Source organism: Lepisma saccharinum, chromosome 8 (assembly GCF_977018435.1).
Source record: "Lepisma saccharinum chromosome 8, izLepSacc3.1, whole genome shotgun sequence".
NCBI lineage: Eukaryota > Metazoa > Arthropoda > Insecta > Zygentoma > Lepismatidae > Lepisma > Lepisma saccharinum.
This window is the reverse complement of record NC_139236.1, coordinates 2103325-2131276: the sequence shown is the minus strand read 5'-3', so window position 1 is coordinate 2131276 and position 27952 is coordinate 2103325. Positions and strand designations below refer to the sequence as shown.

Sequence of the window (27952 nt, the reverse complement as noted above, 5' to 3'; positions counted from 1 at the left end):
GAACGGAGATACCAGGGACGATGGAATGTTTCCATGATGGCAGATTTTTGTTGGATGTTAAAAACAGATGTTCCTACTTCGGGTGTCGGGGATGGCAGAAAGTCAAAAAGAATGAAGTTTGATCCTGAGTCTCAGTAATTCGAAATGCACTATGTTATATCTCTTTCTAGACATGTGTAAATGAAAATGTACATGAATATACAGGGAGGTTATTTCAGTCGTTCACCGCCAGCGTGTCAGCCGTTCGGCGGGCTCTTCATGCAACAGGTCCCGGCAAATTGCGTTCAGGAAGTCCGTAACAGAAACCGCTTGTTTTGTAATGTTTCCACTTTTCACAATTACAGTTACAATTACAATTGAAATAAGCACGTACCTTGTCGCAAGGATGCTGTGTGTGTGTGGAAAAGATGTCCTCCCAAATACAAATATTTCTGGCACCTTATTTCTGACAGAAAATCTTAAATTAGACATTGTTACTTTATCGTCAGTTGTCAGAAAGGGAAGACAGCATCCCGGCGCATAAAGCAAACCGAAAGCGTAAAATGATATTTAAAAGTAATAATAATGATTATCACTAACCTCCTGTGTTATAAGAGATGTTGAAAATGACCTCCTTTAACAGCAATACAACACGTTTCTTAGGTTCAAGAGATCCTGTCTATCGTAATTCCCTGACCACTTTTCTGCAAGAATTCGTTTTCACGTAATTATCGTACATAAAAATTCTCTGTTCAAGACTATATTTGTTTAACGACATAACTAATGAATGAATAACAATTAACACACAATAAAGCACTGGCCATGAGTAGCACATTACAATAACACAGTATAAGCAACACGTGTACTGATAAACGCAAACAGAAGTGAACATGAACGTACACTGACGTCTGGTAGCCGACAGTGTTGCTAACCATTTTTCGGCAATGTCCCTACAGACGTAGTCAAAATGTCCCTACAACTGACCAAATGTCCCTACGCCAAGTAAAGCGACTAAAAAAATTATCACCTCATGAGCATGCAAAACAGAAGATAAAATATACACATTTACTTACCAAATCTTTCTGCTCGGTGCTTCCACAATTAATGAAGGAGCGAATTTACATTTGCCTATCCTAACTTAACCTAACCGTACCTGGAAGCGGCCCCGGCGCCTACCCAGCGTCGAATAACATGGGTACCTGGGGGAAACCCTGGGGGGTAAAGGCGGTCAGGGGCGTGATGCTGATCACATCACCCCCACTCACGACCGGATCAAGAAAGTGTGGGGCGTTACCCTCACACCCCCTATACGCCTTCATGGCGTGGTGCTATGCACAGGGGAACACTTTACCTTTTTTGTACCCGAATGGTTCGTGGGGCTATCCGTCAATGGTTTGTTGGGCTACCTGTTTTTCGAGCCCAAATTTTAACTATGTTTGCCTTGCCTAACCTAACTTAACCTAACCTTACCGAGAATGCTCAGTGGGGCTATTCCTGAATGGTTTTGCGGTAATTGTGATTACGAACCGATAAAAAATATTTTTTTCGTAGCACTTTAACATCATCGAAGACGCCATTTTAGTATCCTGCAATTTTATGATTGATGTAATGTTGCCAAATTTACCTGTAATCAAATCAGTTCTTCTACATCGTGATTGTCGCTGTCACATGTAAGCACGTTCTTTGGGCAATATACTGAAATGAATAAGTTTATTAATTAGCCCTCCTGCACACTCCACCTAACAATCTGTATAACATTAACAACTTTTTTACTGTTCTCTTCCGCTATTCTTACACAATCCATGCTCTCCAAGTATGAAATCAACAGTGTGGCAACGCTGTAGACAGCGTAACTAATTGTAATTTGTTCATATCAACAAATATGGCTACCATACTTGTATACGGAGAATCGTTGCGAGAATTGAAATGCTTATTTTACAACTTCTACACGTTAATTAACATTTTTTCCCCCTCACCCCAACATGTTAACTTGAGATAAATCATCACGAATAATTATTTCGTGAGTATAAGACGTAGCATAGAAATTACAGAAGGGTCCGGTATTGTAAATTCTTGCCTTAATGAATAATAGGGGTGTGCGGGACAGAATTTTTTGGGTCGGGACGGGATCGGGACGGTAATTTTTTTAAATCCCGACATTCGGGACTGAAAAATTTGCAATTTCCCGACCAAGTCGGAAAATTTTCGGGACGGGAAATGTTCGAAATTTCCCGAAGCACTGGAAATCTCGAATTTTACAAGTCATTTTCACTTTAAGTGATTGTTTTTGCATTTCTAGAATAAAAACTTACAATTTTCGATAAGTTCCAGAAACTTACAAGGCAGAAAACGTCGAGAATTAACGACTTTTTAAAGTAAAGGATCCCGCACACACCTAATGAATAACGTTGAGTCGTTTACTGTTGATTATGTTATTTGAAGTCATACATGCTGCTGCTGTGCAGAGATAGATGTTGGTTGGTGATGCTGTATTTCCTGCAGTCTTTAACAATTCTGGTCCCATTTTATTTCCCTTTTTTGTTTTTGTATCACTTAACATTGAAAATATTCTTTCCGTTTCCGCTTTAGAATGTGGCAATGTTAGCACTATTTTCGCGAGAGTGGAAATGTTTTCAAAAAGGAACTTGCCTTGAAAGTTTTTGGCAACCGATAACATGTTCCAAAATTCTGATGGAGATTTGTTAGTTAGTTCTTTTTTCTCCTCTTCGCTAAAGTATCCAGATAAACTAATTCATAAAATGTCATTTACCAAGATTGAAAAAAGTACCTACGTTTTCCCTCATTTGGCAAAATCTGTCCCTACGTTCCTACGCGGGCGAAATTTAGTGAAAAGTCCCTATGCTTAGGGACATGTCCCTACGGTTGGCATCACTGCCGACACGTGCAGTATGAATCGCCCTCTCGCGGCTGACAACTCACCCAACCCCCGATAAGCTGCCGGCGCTGTCGCGACAACTGAGGATAAAGTAGCGATGTCTAATCTAAGATTTTCTGTCAGAAATAAGGTGCCAGAAATATTTGTATTTGGGAGGACACCTTTTCCACACACACACAGCATCCTTGCGACAAGGTACGTGCTTATTTCAATTGTAATTGTAACTGTAATTGTGAAAAGTGGAAACATTACAAAACAAGCGGTTTCTGTTACGGACTTCCTGTAATGCAATTTGCCGGGACCTGTTGCATGAAGAGTCCGCTGAACGGCCATCACTCTGGCGGTGAACGACTGAAATAACCTCCCTGTAGTATGTAATATAGATTTTACAATCTCAATATATGCCCCACTGATTACTATATTTGCAAAAATTATTTATTCTATGTGTCTGTAATATGATTATATAAACCCCAAATGATCCCAATAATATCATAATAGACCCCTATATGCTATTCAGTTTTCACTATTTGTGAAAAATTGTGACGTGATGGAGCAAAACGGTTTTCAAATTTGAATTCAGCATGAAAAATCCTTTCAGAGTCATCTATTCATTTCAAAACATCGTTCAACTTTTGAAAAAATGTCGACCAGTGTAATAGTTCTATTCTTCACACATGGAGCTGCTGGAAACATTCGTCAAATTCCAAACCGAATTACATTTTGCGAACATTCAGAAACTAAATTATTCAACTTAATTACTAAACTCCATACTCAATGTATCTGAATACCATACTTACAAATAAAAGTTTTGAAAAAATATGAAGGGATCTGGATTTGAACCTTCGACTTAATTTCTAGGGAAAAACGCGAGTACTTTACCAATACTCTAAAACTTTGCTTGCAGCAAATGCCTTGAAACGTGTTGATGACTGCGCAAACTACCACTTTTCTATTCTACGAACACATTTTCACTGGAAATTGCGAGAATTGTTACTTTTCGCTCATTGGACAGTACTTTCCAAACGTGTTGTTATACAATTTGCATAAACTATTTGAAATTATGCCCTTTTGTGTTCAAACTTGACAGCGATTTCATCCAGGTGGACCACGAGCGAGTGCAGTGTTTCCAACCTCACAACAGTTTCTCTCATCCCAATTTTTAACATGCCGAATCGCAAGTATTCTGTTAAATTATTCCTCATACTTGAGTTTTACGATTTGTTCTCTATTAATATGTTGGGTGAATATAGTTTGTGACTTCTTGTTATAAACCAGACAGTAAATCATTCACCACGGGATTTCTCGCCTAGTAGAGGGATCTGCAGTAGAGTTGGCTACTCTCTGCTGGTTCTCCAGAGCTATGTTGCCAAATTAATGATTTCTGGACTTGGAAATCTTTCAGGGCGGTCAAGTAACATTTGGAGAAGTGTTCAATTATACTTAGAAACTTTGTAAGAGGACAGAGAAGGATATTGAAATATGCTGAAATTAACACACAGTAGCATAGTGTAATGGAATACAGCTTCTGTTCAAGCATAGAAAATCAAATTGCCATGTGTGATTAGTAGATATAGTGGAACCACGAGCAAAACAACCTGCGCAGACCCGCGACTTCTGTGGGCGGTACTCCCGCGAGTAGAGGAGGGGGAGAGTGGACCATGCTTCCTTATGGCCCGAGGTGGAGGGAAGAAGGGAAAGCTGTGCGGGGACTTTTCGTCCCAAGGTTTTTTTCCTTGTAGTCGATCTGTACTAGGAAGGAGACAGAATAATTTATTTCTTTATTTATTAAGAAAATTCCAGATACAGCACAGGAGGCAATTTTACACTGAAATTGTCAACAATGAAAAAGGAAATTATAATAGTAATAATAATAATAATAATAATTAAAAGTAACAAAATAACACAAAAATGAATAGCAAATGAACAAAAAATGAGTACTTGATATTATTTACAAACGTTTCTTCTAATAGAAGGCCGAAAGGCAAACTCAGAAGAAAATATATATATCAATATTTGAGGAGAGATTATTGTATTGTGTGGCAAGTCTGTAAAAGAGAGATCTTTTTGAATTTGTAGTCTGTTTTTTTTGTGTAAAATGAGCTTGTGTTGTGTGTTGTGCGCATGGACACACAAAAGTGGAATTTCTCAAGGAGTGTGTTGCTGTGAATTTTGCCATTGACAATTTTGTATAAATAACTGAAATCATTCTGCAAACAGCGCTGATATGCAGTCTGTAAGTTTAGAAAAGACAAGAGATGCGGAGATGAAAAATTGTGTAAACAGGGAACCCTATAACGAACTATAGCCAGAGAGAAGTGAAAGACTGAATCGATTCTAGAGAGCTGAGTGGGACAAGCCATAGACCAGGCGGGAGAGCAGTATTCTAATATTGGGGAAATGAATGACTTGAAGTATAAAGTGAGGGGCTGAGATGTCACTAATTTCAGTGAAACGGTACAGTAAACCCAAGAGACGCATTGCCTTTTTTGTGGTGCCTGTAATATGTTCCTGAAATGTGAACTTTTCGTCGAAAGCAATGCCTAGGTCTTTGTGAGAAGATATTGCTTTAATGTTATTGCCAGAGATGGAGTAAGATGACTTTAACTGGTTCTTCTTGAGAGAGATAGTGAGAGTGATACACTTTTCTGGATGTAATGTAAGACCCCATGTCAGACACCAGTAAGTAAATGTTGTTATGTCATTCTGTAGTAAATGAGTATCGTCATAAGTGGAGATTTCTCTGAAAATTTTACAGTCTTCCGCAAAAAGAAGGTAATTACTAGTGGGAGCTGTGAGGTGGTCGGCAAGGTCGTCCACTAATAATATGAACAAGAGAGGTCCTAGAACGCTTGTACCCTCTGGAACTCCAGAGAGCACAGTAAGAAAGTTAGATGCAATTCCTGGAAGAACAACACGTTGTTGGCGATCGCTAAGGTAATCTGTGAGAAGGGTTAGAAATTTGCCATGAATGTTGAATCTATTGCATAATTTATGAATCAGAAAACGATGACTAACAGTATCAGAGGCTTTGGCTAGATCAAAATATATTACATCTAATTGTGAATTATTTGAAATACATTTCATGGCATGTGAGAGAAAGAACAGACAGGTTTGTAAGACAGGAGCTATCAGTAAGAAAACCATATTGGTTTGAGCTTAAGTAAGGAGAAACAAATTTATAGAGTCTGTCTTCGATTATTTTTTCACAAATGATGGACAGGGGAGAGAGTAAGGAGATTGGTCTGTAATATGAAACGAGATTTTTGTTACCACTTTTGTGAATCGGTGTGATGTTAGCTTGTTTCCAAGCATGAGGAAAGACACCTTCTGAGAAACATCTGTTCAGGAGAATGCAGAGGGGATAGCACAGGATTCTAATGTTTTGCTGATGAACACGGTGTTGATATCGTCCGGGCCTAGAGCACGGCGAGCAGAAAGAGACGACAATAGATTTTTCACCTCATTGGGGGTAGAGGAGGAACAGACTGGCCTTACATTTGGCAAAGCTGCAAGGGAGGACGGCAGGCAGAAGTTTCCATGGAAATAAGCATTGAAGAGTTTTGCCCTTTGGTCACCCATCGCACTTTCACTACCATATATAATTTCAGCTGGAATTCTAGTTATTTTTTCTTGAGTTTATTAAATTAAAAAAGTTTTTTGGATTTTCCGGGATTGTTGCAGTGATATTATGTATGTGTTCCTTGTATTTTTTCTGAAGAAGATACTTTGAGTGCCGTCGCAGAGCAGCAAAGGTGTTGTGTGTGTGTTCACTCGAGAAGTCCTTCCAAAGTTGCCAGGCTCGTGTCTTGTTGGCCAGTACATCCCGCACCTCGGAGTCGAACCTACATGGAAATCTACGAGAAGCTATTTTCCCTGTAGGCACAAGGTCGTTCACTGCAGCATGAATGACAGCTGTAAATAGGTCAGCTGCATCGTCGACGGTTTCATCTTCGAGAAAGCCTTAGGGGAAGGAGTCGAGGGAAAGCCTTATATCCTCCCACGGTGCTCGGTTCCACATATTAGCGCTTCTTCTGGATCGGGGGCCGACATCCCCTTCTAGGGGGATGAAAATGGACACTTCCAGACTGTCATGGTCGGAGCTCAGCAGGTTCTTATGTGGCGTGATACTAACTTCCGTTAGGGTGGACAGAACATAGTCCAGGTTACTATCCTTCCTGGTGTTGAACAAATTATGTTTTTTCAGGTTTAAACCACAAATAAAGTTTCAATAAATCATGCCTCATTCGTACTCTTTGCTGTTCCATTCACTGGGTCTTGTCAGTCAATAGAGAGGTTGAAGTTGCCGAGAAGGGCAACGCCCCCTAGAGGAACTGCTGCAAGTAAAGAATCGCGGCATTCTTCCAGGAGATAAAAAGGACTGTTTCTATGTGGTCTGTAGAAAGAGCCAAGGAGAAGATTTTTGGCACCGGTCACTGAAACTTCCACCCACAGTATTTCACAGTTTGTTTTAGGTTGTGGCATACTTTGCTTGGCTACTTGGAGTTAACACAGATCATAACTCCCCCACCATGAGTCTCACGATCGTTTCGATATATGTTGAAATGGCTTGCGAAAGGCAGCTCACTGTCACGGACACTTTCTGTTAACTACGTTTCAATAAATATTAGGCAGTCATATGTCACGAGTTCATACGCAAAAGTAGCACAGTCAGCAAGCTTATTCTTAATGCTCTGTGTATTTTGGTAATACACAGAGAAATTTGCCAACATTTTCACAGGTCCCGGATTCACTTGTACGTCACCACAGATCAAGGCCATGCAGAGGTGAAAGTACCGGACTGGGGTCCCCTTACCTGCCGAGCGCTGTTCCCTGCTGCTGGGCGAAACCATGGCACCTGTTGCAGCGAGTGCCGAAAACAAAAAAAACTTCTCTCTGCACATCTCCACCACAGTAGTTCATCAGAATCCTTTGATACAGCGGAGGAAACACTACACCGGAGATACAAGTACACAAGAACTAAAGACAAACTGAAAAAAAAAAACACTGAAAAATCTATAAAAACAGGATGACGATCAGCACCACTTCTACAACTTGCCGCCATCTTCGTTATGGTAATCAATCAGTTTTGATTAAGCCGGCCTGTGTGGCGGAGTGGTTAGCACATCGTGCTACGGTGTCAGGGGTCCCGGATTTGAATCAAAGCCTGAGCATGGGTGTTTGTGAGTGTCCCTTTATCAATTTCATCACATCATCACTCATCCTCATCTTCGTGATCAGCCAAAAGTGGCAGACAAGCAACGTAAAATAAATCAAATCAATCAATCAATAAAAACTGTATCGATTGATTGTTTTGCTTTATTTTACTTCGCTTTTTGTGCCACTTTTGGCTAATTTGTGAAAATGGGGATAAGTGATGATATGATGAAGTTGATGAATGGACACTCCCAAACATCCATGCCCAGGCCGTGATTCGAACCCGGGACCCCTGGCATCATAGCACAATGTGCTAACCATTCTGTAATAATGGCTGTATTGAATCCTCTCACAACTGTTCTTCGTGGCGTATGAGTAAAATAATTTTACTCTGCCCTTGCTATGAAAATGCTGAATTCAAACTGACTCAGACTCGCAATGTTTATGAACGCCCACAACAATGAAGGGTCATTGTGTATATTCAACCAAATTTAACCCCCATAGCTTTTCGAAGACACAGTTCAGCAGCGTCAACATGGCAAGTCAAAAAACATACAGAAGAAAAATGAAAGGTTTATTGCATGTGTATGTTCCCGTGTTTCTTCAAGAATCGATAACTCTGGCTGTAACTCCGACATAAATTCATGGGACTTGGACAGTCAGGTTCAAAATATTGTGCCCCATTTATGATGAACCTTAAAGTGGCAAGTTTCATGAAAACTTCTTGCACACAAGAAAAATAACAGGACACGGCATTTAACTCGTGAGCGGCAGTTTCCCAACTGTACAACGTTGCACTCCTGCCATGGACTGGTCACCAAGGACATGCTCTGTGTGGTCCCACCCAATATTGCTTCTAAAAATGTATGCCATATAATATGAGTACACATAATACAGTGTGTCCAGCATAAATGTACAATAAAAGAAAAATTCGTAACTTGAGATATATTTGAGATATTTCTACAGAGTTTTGTTCTACAAATAGAATAACTCGAAATGATTTTTTCTGTGTGGTTGCTCTGCACATACGCATGTGCATAACCACATTGTTTGCGAAATCATATCAATGCATTGTTTGCGGCTAGTACAAACGTGCCAGTAGCAATGTGGACTCCACAACAGAAGGTTTTCTGTGTGCTTGCTTTCGCCGAGCTGAAGTCTGTATCACTTGTACAACGTTGTTTTCGGTGTGAGTATCAATTACGACCAACTGATAATGGTCCCACGTTTAAAGCCATCAAGAAATGGAACAAACGCCTTCGGGAAACCGGCAGTGTGCAGTCAATGTTGGACCACCACACAAAGCGTGCAGTTTCAGAGGCTAGTGTTAAAGAAATCCACATGTCCTTCCAAGGAAGCCCTAGGAAGTTCGTCCGACGAGCAAGTAAGGAATTACATGTACCTAAGTCGACAGTACATGATGTTCTCCATAAATGGTTGCGCCTACGGGCATACAGATTGCAGCTTTGTCAGAAACTCAAACAAACCTCAGGAAAATTCTGACATTTTGGTTTCACTTTTCCAGTGGCGCAACCTTCGACAAAAGTCAATTCTAGGGGGGCAAACGTTGGCGGCTGAGAGCACTTGCAGAGGGCACAGAAGAGCAATTGGCCCCCTCAGTTTCTAATTTTATGCAAATAAAAATTACATGTCCTAAAATTTTCTTTCTCACTTCGCTCGCGTCCCCTGCTTTTCTCAGCCTCATCAAGTTCAGAGACGTAGGTAGGAGGTGGCGGGAGTCGGCCATGGGTGGCGAGTGATCTAAATGTAAATAAGTTGTGAAAGAGAGAATGCCTTGGTGCCCCGTGATATTATTTGCACCCTATAAGGGGCAAATAGGGGCGGGGGAAAACTGATGGCCAAGGCCACCTGCAGTGGGACACACAGGAGCAATTGTCCCCTCGATTTCAAATTTTATGCAAATAAAAGTACATTTCGTAAAATTTTCTTGCTCGCTTCACTCCCAATGCCTGATTTTCTCAGTCTCGTCAAGTTCAGAGCTATAGCTAGGAGCCACGCTGAATGATCTAAATTAAATGAATTCTAAAAGAGAGAATGCCATGGTGCCCCGTGAAATTATTTGCACCGTATGAAATCAATATTGTTGTTGCAATAATTAGATCTAAAAATTGTCTTGCTCGTTTGCTCGCAATATCATTGTTTTTTTTGTAATGTATTTAAATTATAAGTGTTGTATATATGTATTGAATAAACTTTGAATATGTACACAATTTAGTGTTAGCATGTTGCATATGTATTTTCTTATTTTATGTCACTCCATGTTGCAAAAAACATATATTGTACATGGAAGTTATACATGTTATATGTACAAAAAGAATTATCTTCAGAATGCATTTATCATTCATTTCTGCCATTCAAAAATAGAGTTTGTGTGCTTGTTTTCCATTATTAGCTAATGTGAAATTGAACATGTTGAAAAATTATTTGAAATGGTTTGTTCCAAACAAATGCTTTAGCACAGACTTCTACCCCCGTTTTGTATAATTTTTGAGGATAATAATGTCTTTGATACTACTACTACTACTACTACTAGTAATAATAGTAATATCATTATTGTTGATGGTTATTATTAGAGGCATGCAAATTTCGTTTTTGACAAAAACACGAAATATGAAATAACATGCTGTAATATTAATTTTTCATGTTTCTGAAAGGTGTGAGGTGCATTTTCTACCCTGTTTTGTCACGAAATAATGCGAAATGAACTGCAAAATGCGAAATATACTCTTAAACACGAAATTTACCGTTTATATACCGACGTGACACTTTCTGAAGTCTGAAGTATCCTGTGAGTTATGCAATTCACGGAAAATGGATTAATTCTGCTGTAAATATTTGAGAAGCAAAAATGGACCACTTTACACAGGCATAAACTTAATACTCTGGTAACGACATAAATGTGCTATTAGAAGGGTTAAGTTTTTTTGTGTAATAACTGCAGTTTTTAAATCAAATTTAGGATTATATTCACAATTTTAAAACCAAAATGTCATTTTATATAGCACTTTTGATGTGATTATTCACCGGTATAACACCGAAATTGTATTTTATTTACCGCTTTTGAACCCGAAATCGACTCTGTTTTTGTACCGAAATTTTGCTTTTTTATTTACCAAAAATATGTGCCTCTAGTTATTATTATTGGTATGTTTATCCTGGTTCTTGCTCCCAAAAATTCATGGTTGCGCTTCTGCACTTCTCATGCAGTTACCAAAATGAAAATAATTAAATGTATATAGCATGTACTACTTCATTTTCCCATCTTATGTGTTAATTTTTCAATGCATTGTTTCTTCAAATAGTGTTGTTTATATTACAGAAATCTGATGAACTCTCTTCTGGGCAAATACTTCACCAAACACTTACCAGGGATGTGATAAATTCATTTCTACCAATAAGGAGAAGAAAACGCAAGCGTAAAGGTCAAGGTGAGTTGTTGAGAATTGCTACTTTCTTTAGTGCAGCAGAATTGCCTCAAGATGATTATTGAAATTATTTGTGTGGTGTCAAGGCAGAAAATTGACTGATTCTAATGCACTCATTGATATATATATACACACAAGGCCTGTTAAAAAAGAAACCAAACTCTGTTTGTAAAGTATGTACATAAATTTTGTGAAGAGGATGGAGATTGGTGACTAGCTATGTCCTTAGTTATTAACTTGGCCAAGTTTCAAAGCTGTTGGTATTTGCAGTAATGCAGTAGATCACATTTAGTGCAGGTGTGTTGAGTGCCCGCTGCGATTTTCAGTTATCCTACCATGCAGAAAACATGGAACATGAGTGTACGGCTACGATGTGGAACATAAGGTCTAATCATGACAGTGGGTCGAAACATCCTCACTATGGCTCGAAACTGCATGAATGAGTGGATCCCATGTTAAAGTGATTAATGTTGATCGTGTTCTTTGACTGGCAGGTGATCTTCCATTCGGAGTTTGTGCCACATGGTTCCACAGTGAATGCAACATTCTACGTTAACATCATTAGAAATGATTACGAGAAAATGTCTGGCGCAGTAGGCCACGAAAACTGCCAGAACCTGGATGGTTGGTTCATCACGATAATTCACATGCTCATTCCTCACTCGTTGTCCAGTAGTGTTTGGTAAAGTGCCAGACACCTGTTGTCCCACAACTTGCCTACTCCCCTGATTTGGAACCAGCAGACCTCTTCCTCATCCCCAAGTTGAAATCAACCCTCAAATGTCACAGAGTCCAGACAATAGAAGAGATCAAGTATAATTCGCAACGGGACCTACAGGCCATTCCAAAATTGGAGTTCTAGCAGGCATTCCAGGACTGGAAGAAATGCTGGGAGCAATGTGTGCACAGTGGAGGAAAGTACTTTGAAAGAGGTAAAGAAGGTAAAGTGTTCCTCTGTGCTTAGCACCACACCATGATCCGGTCGTGAGTGGGGGTGATGTGATCAGTATTATGCCCCTGACCGCCTTTACCCCCCAGGGTTTCCCCCAGGTACCCATGTTATTCGACGCCGTGTGGGTGCCAGGGGTACTTCCAACGTTAGAAAATTTCCCAGATTTGAACCGGCCGGGGATCGAACCTGGGACCTTTAGCATGGTAGTCAGAGATGTTACCAACTGAGCCACTGCGGCCAATTTGAAAGAGGCAGGTCCAAATAGCTGGGGAATATTACAATTTTCTCACTTTTGTAAATGTTCAGTTTCTTTTTGAACAGCCCATGTGTATGGGGGATTCCGTGTCATAGTGCCCCTGAATCTCAATTTTTTAAATTAAATTAAATGCTTAATTTGTTGTATGTTGTGAGCCCACAATCTATAATTGTCGTTTGGATATAATTTCAAGTACTGGGTGATTTCAAGTACTGCGTGGACACAATGTGTGCAACACATTTTAGTTTTGAAAAATATCAGCCTAGGCGTAGGTACCAGCCAAGTACTCAAAAAGTTTTTTCTTTCTTTCTTTCCATATCACAAGTGAGTCCATAGACTATGTTAACAGGGAAATTTTACTCCTAATAGAAGAAAATGGAGAACCTACAGGAGAATGCTCAAACTGTGCTGGTTTCTGGAAACAAAATTGGTGACACAAACGCAGATAAACTTCAGAACACGTTACCAGAATTCCTAAATGATGAAACAGTATCCTTCACTGAAGAAAAAGGGTTTTAGAAATTGTGAGTGTCTTTGATGAGCATCACTTAGGATATATCAGCCCAGACAATGAACATATTGTTGTGTAGTGCGTGCTACTCACTATATAATATAATCAATACTAAATTAGTAAAATATTGGACTTACTTACGTGAGTGAGTATGAAGTTTTAAAAACAACGTTTCGGGGTACAACTGCCCCCTTCTTCAGGTTCTTATTTTCTTAGGCACTAATCATTATGCCGCGTCACGAAGTGTTAAAAAGGATTAGGTTAGAGGTTGGGTTAGAGAACACTTAATAATCACTGCCTACATTCTTGTCTAAAAGCCACCAGTGAGTGCTGGCTGAGCAACAGAATGTGTTTTTACTGATTTTTAGGACCCTGGTGTTAAGATGTCTCACGGGAAATGTGGACCTTTTTTAAAATGGGATTTTTAACTGATTTCCCAAGAAAATCAGAATATCTTTTTAACAGAGCACTACAGAGTAGGTGATTTTTTCTACATGGACTCATCCTGTTACCAAGGCAAGTTTTCCTCTTGACTAGGAAGTCGATGCCAAAGTGTTTGTATCCTCGCCTTGTAATCAAGAGGTCCCAGGTTCAATACCCTGTGGAGGCACATATTGTTTTGGATCCCACTTTAACACATTTGGGTCTGGCCTCATAATACAGCATTTTTACCTTTTGTCTGTGGTTTTTGGTTGTTTTTCAAAAAATCATAGAAAAAAATATTTTTGATTTGTTTTTATTTACCACACATTTCTTAAATCTACAAAACTTCCTCTTTTCAATGAACAAAAATTTGTTAAATTTTCTTTTCATTTTCAGACATTTTTGAATATTTTTTTCAGTAATGTTTTGTGAAAAAAAAGTACAACATTGTAGCAAATGTTAATATAGAGATATTTTAAGTTCGTAATCTGGAAATTTCAATAATTAACAATGCAAAAACTACATAAACTCTCAATACATCCTTTGAATCTTGCATAAGAATACTTCTTATGTGCACATAACAAAAAATAATTACAAATTACAGGTAATTAGCTTTTGTATGAAAAAGTTTGAAACATTCAGGAATGCAGAGAGCAATGTCACAGCTGGGGCAGTAAAATGTTGTGTCTTTTCTTGCCCACTTGCCAGTTTATTTTTTGTGCTTGTCTCCACAAACTTTACATGACCTACAGGGCCTTGACTTTTTCTCTGTAGGGGGTATTTTCCTTGGAAAATGGCGGTCTGTTAGCCTATCTGCTGTAGTTGATATTGATGTTTGACATTGAATATCTTCGCCTGCTTTGATCAGTAGCACTTCCCCTACTTGGATGATGAACTCTTCCAGAGACATATTATAATTTTCCCTGTTTCCTGTCTTATAAATTACATACGCATTGACCACTGACCTAATGAACAAATGGAAAAACATCTTTTTCCACCATTTCAATGATTTTCATTTGAAAGGATAGTAGCTCACAAGTTGATCATTCCAATCAACTCTAGTCTTATTCTGATTATAATCCAATACAGCATCTAGCTTTATGTTCTGCTCTCGACCTCCCTTACATTTTACCGACACTTCTGAAACAGTAGCTCCATGTTTTGTGCTAAGCATCAAAACATCACGAGTGTCCCTCCATTGGCAGAACATGAGTTCATTACTGTGATAGAAAGTCATTTCTCCCTTTTTTAGCTTGATTTCCTTCAGTTTTTTGGGCAAATGTTTTCTGTTTCCTTGTATTGTTCCCACAGCAAGAGTCTCCTTTTTCCAAAGATATGAATGCACTAATGGACTCGAATAATACCTACCCATGTATACTGTGTGACCCTTGCCATGGTAAGGAGCAAGCAGGCGGTCAAAGAGTGCAATTATTGAATTATCCAAGTCTCTTTTCCAGTGTAAGTTTTGAACCCCAATACGTAACCAGAGTGAGACTCAGTCAGAATATACATTTTCATTACTTATTTTTCCGGTTTGCTTTTCATGTAGACCCCCCGAAATCATATTCTACCTCTAAATGGACAAATACCTTCATCAGTGGTTAGATTTGCTGCAGGAGAAAGTGAGCCTTTGAAAGTTTCTGACCGAAAATCAACATACGGCCTCAATTTGAACAATGGATCATGGTTTGGCTCTTTGTACGGAATATAATAATCATTGTTATTTAGGTGTAACATACCCAAAATAGAGCAAAATCTATCCCTGGACATAACTTTAGCAGCTAATGTTAAATGAAGAAAAGCCCTTTGGCTCCAGTATTTCTTGATGCTACTTTTATGCAGCACACACATATGTAATATTATAGCAGAAAATTTGTAAATTTCATTGATAACCACAGACTTCCATTTCCACCACAAACTGTTTTTCTTCAATTTACTACTGTTGCATACCTGTTCGTTTCTGTCTTGATGTGCTTCACCATATTTTCATCAAAGAAAATTGAGAAACCATCCATTGGAGAACTGTTGCAGTCTTCAGGAGCAGTCACTCTTGCATCCTCTAGAAAAACAGGTCTTTGTGTGGGATCTTCTAAATTAATATTGGACCACTTTATATCCATCAACTGGAATGGCCTCTCTGGTATACTTGGATTTGGCTGCAGGACAGGACCAGACGATGTACTGCGTCATCTGTAAAAATTAAACAAATAAATATATAAAGTAAATAAATGAAATAAATTGTCATTTGACATACACTATACAAAATAATAAATGGAAAAACAAAAAAATATATCAGTGCATGTGGGAGAATCAAGCAAGAGGCAAGATGAATAGACCCAAAAGAATTACCTCTTCTCACTTCATTCATAAAATAATAGAGTTTGCAACACTGTTTATATTGTCAACAATTAATTGTTATGAATATAACCTACCTTCCAAATCTTAAAATTCATCTGCATCATCAAAATCGTCGCTAACTTCAAACTCTGAGGCGAAATCCTCATGCAGAATTTCCGCTATGCGGTCTGGATCTAACGATGCCATTCTAAACAATGCAACGTACATCATCCCGACAACAAACAGTCACAGGTGGGAGATAAAAATAGCATGAGTCACCTAGCAGTCGGAATTTCAACAAAGAGGCTTGAATGAACACGCACATGAGACGAAGTACGAATATAGCCCGTAGTTCAATCGGCAAAGCGATTGCATACCGCAGGATGGGCTATGCCCGTCGTTCGTCCACATTGACTTTAAGTGCACTGCGGGCTATGCCCGTCGTGAGACCCCAATGTGTTAAGCTGTAAGTCCAGTCCCGATTAGCCTATATGTGCATAAAGTGAACTTAAAACAACAATTCAATTCAATTGACTAGGAAGTCAGTGTGTAGAACAATGTGTCTGATTTTTGCTGCTCCTAACCTCAAAATACCCACACTTATCTCCAGGAGTTGCAGGGTTTCCAAAACCCAGCCAGCCTGTTGATAAAGGGGTTTCACTTGTGGCTATGAACGAACTCCAGGACCATGAATTGCCAATTTTTAATTCTAAAAATATGCTACACTTTAAGGAGTATTTAAGACACAAAAGCTTTTTATCTGTTCACCACATTTAATCAATTGGAAAAGCAGATAAATCAGTTTCTAAAGCTATATTTCTTCTACGACAGAAAATATCTGTATTGTTGACATGTGTTGTTACTAGGGAGGAACCAAATGGCACCAAAAGTGCTGTTGGCGAAGTGGCTGACTGGTGGATTCATAATGTCACTATGAATGGTCCCAGGTTGAAGTCCTGGCATGTGCATGGGTGTTGGAATGTTCTTCCGTCGATTTCATGTAATCACCAGTGGCGTATGCTGAGACCAAGACCAGGGCTATCTCCAAATATGGTAGAGTTTGAATTTTAAATGAAAATCTGTCTGGCAAAGAAAAGGGGGCGGGGGTGCTCTTCCTCATTCATTTTGGATTTTTTTGTTTACATCGAAATCTTACCATTAAAGACAACAATAGTAAGCAATGGACATAAACTATTTCATGCTTATTTTTAAAAAGGAGCGGTCTGTAACATGCAATATGTAGGACGTACATGCGAGTATGAAAGAATAATTAACGTCTTAACTTACGCCTTCATGGCGTGGTGCTAAACACAGGGGAACACTTTACTTTTTTACCTTACTTGAAGGTAAACTCCATTCTTCTCTCCTTTCCCGTGAATTTTTTGGTCATTTTATCAAGGAATATGTCCTCACATGAATTTCTGAGGTTGATGAGAATATGTTTCTCAATTGACGTTATAGCCAAATTACTAGGCCGGGCTTGAAAAGGAAAGCTCCTTTCGACTGTTGCAGTTGTCGATGGAAATGTCAATATTAGTTCTGCTAGTTGGTACTCTTCACTAAACACTATGTCCAAATTATTGAACTTCATGTAATTTGTAATTTCATTCACTGATTTATTTTTGTACTCATCCAGAGAATAAAGCACACTTAGTTCATTTTTGAGGCAAACTCTATCAATATTTAAGGCATAGTGTTCACTCAGTTCTGCCAAAAAGATTTTGAGGGAACATTTCACGAAATGTATGAAATTTGTTTTAATCCAACAAACACACGAATTTTAGATCGTTTTGAGATTCAAATCTTAATTTTATCTGATACATCATTGTATCCAGAATTTCGTTGAAAAAACACTGGTATTTGGAATGGTCATCATTGCCCTGACTTCTTGGCCTCCTTCGTTCATATTCACTATCTTCATCTTTACTTGCGGCCTCCGTCCATGCAAGATCAAACCCTTTGTCCCTAATTTTCTGCAACGTGTCATAGAATTTATTGACTTTGTTCATGCAGTAAGAAATATCCATGCATTTACTTTGCAATATGTCAAAAAGAACATTGGAAAATGCAAATATTTTGCTGAATACAATGAGAACAAATCTAAGCCAAGCGTCAAGCTAAGTTTGCAGCAGGCTTTGTGTATCAATCCGTGCGAGAACTGAGCTCAGAATCTTCCGTGCCAGTTTTGCCTCAACTGCCGAGCTGCTTACATCGTAGACACTGAGAAAATCCACAGTATTGCCAACCGCACAACACATTAAAACCCGCATGCATGTCAAGCGGAATGTATTTTTGCTTCTTTTTGTCTCCTGAAACATAAAATTTTAGAAGTGCTTTCTGCGCATAGATTATTTAGTAAATGTGTCATTACTTAATATAAATGCAAAATAACTTCTAAACATGAGAGCATGTGTGTATATTTCGAGCACGCAGAGAGAGAAAAAATGAACAAAGATAAAAGTAAACAACGATACGCCCCTCTTGAATTTAATGACAAATTATTGTTTTTGGTTTAGAAAGAAATACATTTATGAAAACCTTGGTTGCTTCATTCGCAATACATCCGTTACTGTAGGACACACGCACTTCGAGTTATACCAGCAAAAAAAGCATGATTTGTTATTGGTGACAATCATGTGCATTGTCTGCTGCTATTACTCTGGTTTCAATTTATGAATCACTTCACTAAACCAGGATTCAAAGCTTGGTCTGTCCATTTCATGCTGATAATCACCCTTTGTTTGCACGGAACAGTAAATATGCACCTTCAACAAAGACTTCATTGCCGCCAGTGGGTGAAACAATAAGCCTCCCCCTTCCCCTCTTCTTTTCTCGTCGGTTTCTTCAGCTCTGGCGATGGTTTTGTAGGGTGGTGCCCTTCAATGTTTGATTCAATGTACGCCCCCCGCCCCTCCCCCCCTCACTGAGTTAAAGCACTTCTCATCCAAATAATAATCATGTTTCTTATCACGGCGATATCTTTTAATACCGCGGAGATTCTTTTGTAGTCAAACAACAAACAATCGTGTCCTCTTCCTAAACTTAAACCGCAAATCATTCAGCACCTGTGATACAGTCCGTGCGCACATTGATGGCAAATCACCTCATGCCCTGTTTTACTTTGATCATGTTGTCGTAAGGAGGATTGTTCATTTAAAACAACTGGCTTGATTTGAAGAGCTTTTCCCTTCAGATGAAGCCCAAAATAACACTCAGGCAAAACCGTGTGCTGAACAGGAGACCTCGATTCAGCCATTCTCGCCGCTGTATAACATCATTATTAATCAATCACATCACAATAAACATAGGGTTAAAATAGTGGGATGTGCAACACTGGTATCACGTATTCCATGTGCTCTGCAACATATTCAGTCTTGCTCGACTCGCTCTTGATCTTCAGTGATTCTTCAGCGAAATACAAACCCCAGTTGGCGAATCTGCAGATCCTAGTTCGTCTGCACAGTGATTGCAACCGATCAAGTACATACCTGTTCGTGGATGCGTTATTTTGTCTGTATTTTACAAATTAAATAACTGTTTTCTTGCAAGTATGCAGTTGTGTCGTAATAGAACCCGTCTCAGTGGAACTATATTCTGTGCGCATGTTTGGCTCTACATATGTGAAAACCTTCTGCAAAGTTGACTTGACGCTTTGCTTAGTGTCAAAGTTGCACAGAAAACAAACAAAGCTTAGGGCAATATTCACCTCGTCACTTGTCCTGTCATCATCTTCATCTACCACTGCTGAAAAGAACTTGATAAGGTGCACTATATATTCCTTTACAGTATTTACAAGCCTTGATGAGAAATCCCAGCAGTTTCTTCTCCATGAAGTTTTTTAGAGCAGTTGTGCGGACCGTGGAGTGTGAAAAAAAGGTATGAATTCCTGACAAAGAGTTGAAGAATCTTCTGCATTCTGGTATCTTGTTCGTAGACTTTGACAAGACCAAATTTTGCCTTTGACTGTAGCAATGAATAAACATTCTTGAGGGATACTTATTCTTTACCAACACATGACTGCCCATAACAGCTGCTCCATGGAATGTTTGCGCCACAAGTTTCTTCAAACAATTCAAATCATCTACAACCTTGGTGACATGTTGGAACAATCCTTGTGCTGTTCAGTCTGAACTGATGACAGTGAAATTCAAAATTCGTTCCTGACAGTGTAGAAATTTTGTATTTCCGCATTGCACAATTTAATGGTTAAATCCTATGAATTTCAAAGATCCACTGTCTTCATTCACTAAGGGTACGGTGTCTGGAGCGGAGATGGTACCACGTCACTGCTTTGTTTGTTCCCGGGCAGGCAGTGGTAGTTGCAATTTCCCCCGTTCGGTGGCACTCGCATGTGTATCCTGGTTTGCGACGTCTGCTTCCTGTTATCAGGTGATGCTGCCGGGTGGTGGTTGGGGGCTGGACATTGGTGGTCGGTGCGCTGCAGTTCCTATTCCCCGCGTGGCGAGTATGCGCACCACATCTTTTCTTTTTCTGGTCGGAGATCTTATTGAAGACCAGGTCGGTTGTGCCTATCCATTGTCCAAGTTCAGTGCTGGTGTCTGTTGGATGATAGCATGGGTTTTTTTGACTGTTTTCTATGACAGGAGCTGGCTGGGTGAAGTATGGATGTGGAGGAGATGGTGTGGTTTGTGGTGTGGAGGTGTTGAGAAAGGCCTGATTTTGATGTGTCTTTTTTGGCATCTTTTACTTGTTCATTAATCCGTAATTGGACAGTGCGGATGGTTCTGCCAATGTAGGTGTTGTGGCATTGGCATGTGGCCTTGTAGACACCAGGGGATGCAAGTCTGGGTAGGTAGTATCTCTTGAAATTGGGTAGTGCTCTTCTGATTTGGGATATAGGTTTGTGTGCCAGTCCGATGTTGAAGCGTTTGAGGCCCTTGGCAAATTTGCCTGATGTGGTGGGGTGTAACCGTTGTTTAGTCCTATTTCAGTTACGCATGCTATTTCATCATCAAGGTCGTCTTCTGTGCAGCTGTGTGTGAAAGCTCTTCTGTAGAAGTTCATCCATACTCCAGCTTTCTGTTTAGGTGGGTGGTTGGATTTGGCATGGATGTACTGGGTACCCAAACCTGGTTTCCTGTGTACGGACGTGATGAATTTGTCTTGCTTAGGTCTAGAAAGTTGAGGTGGCCGTTTTCTTCCCTTTCAACGGTGAAATTTATGTTAAGATGTATGTTGTTGAGATGGTTTAATTCCTCTTCCTGTTTGTAGATGACTAGGGTGTTATCGGCATATCTTCTGTATTTTATATGTGCAAACTCTGGTTGGGTGAGTATTGACTTCTCTGCCACATGCAGTACAATGTTGGATAGGGGTGCAGAAACTGGGTTTGTCCATCACTAGGCCTCCTGTCTGGTTGAAGAAACTACAAATGCATTTTTTTTTCAGCATAGCAGATTAATTGGAGAGGGGGGAGTCACTCAGGAGGTTGAATTTGAAGCAGTGTTGGAGGAGGGAGTAGAATTCTGTCAGCACAGTGAGGTTGATTATGATGCTGGCGGGGGTGTTGTGGTTTGCTGGTGGGGTGGTGAGGGCCAGTAGTTGGGCACCAAGGGTTTGTAGTTTCGTGTTAGGATCGTTGTTTTCCTGTTTTGTGACGTTCTCAGCATGAAGTCGATGTTTTGCTGGGCTTTTTTCTAGTTGTCGAGATTTATTCTCAGTTGTCTGTAATCACAGAGGGAAGCACATGTTTTTTTGAGTTATGCTATCTTACGATGTTTATCACTGATCACAGCACTTATTGCCAGTTTTTCAGCATTGAACACTATAGCTGTTGGCGGGAGTTTTCCACTTGAAACCACTTGAGAACGTCAGTTGTCTCGTCAAGTAATTTTGCAACTAATATTGCATTTGATATTTCTGATGCTGTAATTACACTAGCTATTACATCAATTAAATCATTTTGTATTATTGGTGATGTTTCTCTAAACACCGTTGCAGTTTTTAAATGATTACCTATTGTCGGATCATAAGTTGCTAAAAATTCCAAAAGTTCTATGTACATGCCTTTATTTGTTGAGTCCCCAGACTCATTGTGGCCCCCAAATGTACGTTCTTGCTTGCCCAGAAATGCTTTGCATCAATTAATCTTCTTATAATAATTCTGTTTTCATTCACTTTTTCATTATGCAAACTGTCAGCAATCTTCTTTTGCAAATTCAAAGAATGATCAATTCTTTGAGAACTGAATGTCTGTAAATTACTGAACGCACATATATGACTAAGTGATTTTTGGGTGTTTATCACAAGCAGTTATCAAATAATTTAAATTACTAAATCCTGTCATATTCCAAGGACTTTTGTCAGTAGAAAGAAGCAAACATGCCCAGCAATACAACTTATTAAATGCACTTGACCCAGTCAACCAAAGACATTTTTTGTAGCTGGTCTCGTGAAAATGCCTAATAAATACATTTTTTTTGTCTTTCTGCTAGACTGTAAGGTCCGGAAGAGGTAGGAGAGGCCTATCTGTCTCTACTATTTTCATCCTATCCTCGTAAGGAAGCCGTGAGAATGGTGTCTTTGAGACAAGTTCGTTGATTAAAATCCATTTTCCCCTTATTTTCACACGCACACAGAACAACACAACACATGTCAACAACACAGCACAACAAAATGGCCTCGGTCACTGAATTCGTTTAAAAAAGCATTCCCATCCATGGTGAACACGCTATGTGACACAAGGAACTCGGACATGACAAGTTAGACCATATATCCTCTTTTTGCACTTTGCGGAACCACAGACCTGCATCGTTGAAAACACGTGTGGTTGCAGGTTGCTATGACGACAAGAATTGTGTATGTTGCCGAACATATTTCTGTTAACGAAGGGATGACTCAGGCCGAAACCCCACCGTGAGAGCGAGGGGTTTCACATTTTGACTTCGGGGGAGGGGGGGGTTGCTTGAAACTGAAGTAAACAGGATGCCAACATGGGTGACGTCATCAGAATGTCCCATATAGCTGCAACCACAGTGGAATTCCAAGGAGAAGCAGAGTGCCAACTTCAGGGGAATATCACTAAATTTGGTGGATTTATAATGCTTGTATGTGACGAAATTCATGGAGACGAGCAATGCTCAAAGGGATGGAGGGGGTAGGTGATGTAATTTTCATGAAGCATCCCCCTTACTTGGAATTTGCATTGGCACCCCCCGCCTACTGCATTGTTTGTCTCTGTGTTGATTCACACAAACATTCCCTGGCCAACCCCTAAACTTAACCAAGATTCCCCCAGCTAGGAATTTATACTCCAAACACTGGTGATCAACTAATTTTCTGGCTACTTTGCACGAACGTTAGCAACCTATCTGTCAATTTCGAGTAAAATTGCACAGATGTATATATTTTACGTGGGTACAGTGAATGATGCATCTTGGCGTCATCCACATAATTTAATTATGAAGCAAATTTTTCCTTACAAACGTTTACGTGAATTTTTTGTCAACATGGATAATATGCTCTGCCATCTATTGATCAATTAAATACATTTTACATTCTCACACATTTTTTTTCCAGTGATTTAGCAAATTTTGTATTTCCATTGTTGGATACATTGAGGCCCATCACCAGCATGAAGTGAAGCCTTCACTCTCCAGTGGTTGGTGCTGGAAGCCAGCCAGCATCAGGGAGCACCGAGGTCGTCCCTGCCAGCACAAATACGTCATGGATTGAAAGGCTTTTCACTCAGACAAAGAAGGCTGGCAGTAGGTTAAATAAAGAAGATCATACAGTTGCACCTTTTTCCCATGGTCGTTATGTGAGAGTGAAGCATCGGTTAAATTTGCTAGTTGATTATTTCCCATATTTTAATATGGGCTTCGGAGATAGCCTAGGTAGCCTGGTAATCACGATTCATCCTCATCATTGTGATTAGCCAAAAGTGGCAGATAAACAGTGCTACCTAGGTATATAACAAAGTACAAATATAAAGTACCGAAAAGAGTTACTTTGCTCAACCTTGTCTCTATCTACTTACACTTCAACAAGTGACATCAGAGAGTCACAAACTCGAGTAAACAAGAAAGGATTATGATTTTCACACAAACTGATTTTATTAAACATACATTTACTTTGTTGTAGATACATTTGTGGAATATTATGTAACTGCTGGTTGTTCTACATTAAGCTACTTTATTTTTCAAAAAATGGATTTTGAAATATGTTGTTATAGTTTTTTGTGTGTGGTGCCATTTTGACAGTTCAGTATCCGAATAAGTTGCTTAAGATATTCTCCTCTCCCTTTTTATCAGGTTGGAGCCACGGTACTTTGGTTGGGAGGTCATATGACTATCATGCAGGAGACCCAGGTTCGATTCCCAGGGTGGGTGATCTAAGGTTCTAAAGGTTCTAAAGGTGATCTAAAGCAGCTTTGGGCTCCCATGCTCAATTAAATGGATATCTGGCAGCAACCCTGGGGAGTAAAGGCAACCAGAGAATGGTGCTGATCACATCACCTCCAAAATTTCTGAGATCAATAGAATGTGGGGCGCCCTTCCCCCACATCCCCCTATATATGCCTCATGGCATGGGGAACTTGCCCTTTATGTTTTTATCAGGTTGCAGAATTGATAACTTGCCTAGGCTTGTTATCCTTTATACAGGGAGGTTATTTCAGTCGTTTACCGTCAGACAGTCGGCCGCCGAGCAGCCGCTTCATGCAACAGGTCCCGGCAAATTGACTTACAGGAGGTCCGTAACAGAAACCGCTTGCTTTGTAATGTTTCCACTTTTCAAAATTACAGTTACAATTACAATTCAAATAAGCATGTACCTTGTCGCAAGGATGCTGCAAAAGGTGTCCTCCCAAATACAAATATTTCTGACACCTTATTTCTGACATCTAATCCTAGATCAAACATCGCTACTTTATCCTCAGTTGGCACGAGAGCACCGGTAGCTTATCGGGGGTCGGATGAGTTGTCAGCCCGAGAGGGCGCTTCATACTGCAGCTGTCGGCAGTGATGCCAACCGTAGGGACATGTCCCTAGGCATAGGGACTTTTCACTATATTTTGCCTGCGTAGCGACAGATTTTACCAAATAAGAGAAAACGTAAGGACTTTTTCAATCTTGGAAAATAACATTTTATTGTGCAAAGGTTGCTCGCCAGTCAGTTGCACTTTCTTCGTGCTCGGTTTGGAATGAATGGATTAGTTTATCTGGATACTTTAGCGAGGAGGAGAAAAAAGAACTAACCAACAAATCTCCATCAGAATTTTGGAACATGTTAATCGGTTACCAAGAACTTTCAAGGCAAGTTCTTTTTGAAAACATTTCCACTCTCGCAAAAATAGTGCTAACATTGCCACATTCTAACGTGGAAACGGATAGAATATTTTCAATGTTAAGTGATACAAAAAGAAAAAAAGAGAAATAAAATGGGACCAGAATTGTTCAAGACTGCAGGAAATACAGCATCACCAACCAACATCTATCTCTTCACAGCAGTGGCATGTATGACTTCAAATAACATAATCAACAGTAAAAGACTAAACGTTATTCGTTAGGGATGTGCAGGATCCCGAAAAGTCAGGACTGGGATCTTGAAAAAAATTTCCCGTCCTGATCCCGACTTCGGGAAATGACTTCCTGACTTTTCGGGATCCCGAGCAGTCGGGAAATACCTCATGGTCACTTTAAAAAGTCGTTAATTCTCAACTTTTTCTGCATTGTAAGTTTCTGGAACTTATCGGAAATTGTAAGTTTTTATTCTAGAAATGCAAAAACAATCCCTTAAAGTGAAAATAACGTGTAGAATTCGAGATTTCCAGAGCTTCGAGAAATTTCGAACATTTCCTGTCCAAAAATTTTCCAACTTGGTCGTGAAATTGCAAATTTTTTCGTCCCGAATGTCGTGATTTAAAAAAATTTCCATCCCGATCCCGTCCGAGCCAGAAAATTCTGTCCCACACACCCCTATTATTCATTAAGGCAAGAATTTACAATACCAGACCATTCTGTAATTTCTATGCTACGTCTTATACTCACGAAATAATTAGTTGTGATGATTTATCTCAAGTTAACATGTTGGGGTGAGGTGAAAAAAATTGTTCATTAACGTGTAGAAGTTGTAAAGTAAGCTTTTCAATTCTCGCAATGATTCTCAGTATACAAGTATGGTAGCCATGTGTGTTGATATGAACAGTTGACGATGTTCGCAATTAGTTACGCTGTCTACAGCGTTGCCACACTGTTAGATTTCATACTTTGAGTGCATGGGTCGTGTGAGAATGGCGGAGGAGAACAGTAAAAAAGTTGTTAGTGTTGTACAGACTTTTAAGTGGAGTGTGCAGGAGGATGGCCTTGGGTTAATTAATAAACTTATGGATTTCCGTATATTGCCCAAAGAAGGTGCTTACATGTGACAGCGACAATCACGATGTAGAAGAACATGTGGAGTGTGGACTGATTTGATTACAGGTAAGTTTGCAATAGTGCATTGATCATAAAATTGCAGGATACGAAAATTGCATCTTCGATGATGAACATTTGCCGTTAAAGTGCTACGAAAATAAGATTTTTTATCGGTTCGTAATCACAATTAGCGCAAAACCATTCATGTATAGCCCCACTGACCATTCTCGGTAAGGTTAGGTTAAGTTAGGTTAGGCAAGGCAAACATAGTTAAAATTTGGGGTCGAAAAACCATGCACTGGTAGCCCCACAAACTATTGACGGATAGCCCACAAACCATTCAGGTAAGGTTAGGTTAGGGTAGGATAGGCAAACATAGTTAAAATTTAGATCGTAGTAATATCAGGAATGTATATTTCGTTTTTTAACTATTGGAAACACAAAATCTCCCAGTAAATAATGAGCAATCGTGCCTATCACGGACCACTCAATTTCAATTATTTTGCAATTTCTACAGGTGACCCCCAAATTTTAACTTCAAATTCGTGATTAGGAGGCCTCAAATTTGTGATTAGGAGTCCTCAATTAGTGAGTATGCGAAATATTACAAAAAACGGGAAGGGGGTCCTGTATTGTAAATTCGCTCCTTCATTAATTGTGGAAGCACCGAGCAGAAAGATTTGGTAAGTAAATTTGTATATTTTATCTTCTGTTTTGCATGCTCATGAGGTGCTTTTTTTTAGGTGCTCTACTTGGCGTAGGGACATTGCCGAAAAATGGTTAGAAACACTGTCGGCTACCAGACGTAGTGAGTGTATCGTACCCTCATGCACACTTCTGTTTGCGTTCATCAGTACGCGTCTTTTTTATACTGTGTTATTGAGTTCTAGTGCTAGTGCGTTATTGTGTGCTAATTGTTATTCATTCAATTCATTAGTTATGCAGCTAAACAATTATAGTCTTGAACAAAGAGTTTTTATGTACGATAATTACGTGAAAACGAATTCTTGCAGAAAAGTGGTCAGGCAATTACGAGAGACAGGATCTCTTGAACCTAAGAAATGTGTTGTATTGCTGTTGAAGGAGGCCATTTTCAACATCTCTAATAACACAGGAGGTTAGTGATCGTCGTTATTATTACTTTTAAATATCATTTTATGCGCCAGGATGCTGTCTTCCCTTTTTGTCAACTGAGGATAAAGTAGCGATGTCTAATCTAAGATTAGATGTCAGAAATAAGGTGCCAGAAATATTTGTATTTGGGAGGACACCTTTTGCAGCATCCTTGCGACAAGGTACGTGCTTATTTCAATTGTAATTGTAACTAACTGTGAAAAGTGGAAACATTACAAAGCAAGCGGTTTCTGTTACGGACTTCCTTAACGCAATTTGCCGGGACCTGTTGCATGAAGGGACCGCTCGGCGGCCGACGGTCTGACGGTAAACGACTGAAATAACCTCCCTGTAGATCACAACATAGGATTTTGTAAATTACATACTGAAAGGATTTTTTTTCCCAATTTAGGTGCAACATACTAGTGCTTTGCTACTGCTACTAATACATTTTTGACAACTACAGGTTGACAAAAGATCTAACAAAAAGGCAGTATTTATGTGATCTC

General features: G+C 39.5%; 1 protein-coding gene across 3 annotated transcripts in view; it reads left to right on the top strand.

Moving 5' to 3' along the window:
• Positions 1-27952, top strand: part of Trl (Trithorax-like) — a 118299-nt gene that overhangs the window by 69096 nt on the left and 21251 nt on the right. For all 3 annotated transcript variants that reach the window (XM_083126282.1, XM_083126279.1, XM_083126281.1), the window contains exon 4: positions 11370-11478. In XM_083126282.1, coding sequence (XP_082982408.1) covers positions 11370-11478 — 109 coding nt within the window. The remainder of the gene's footprint in view (positions 1-11369; positions 11479-27952) is intronic.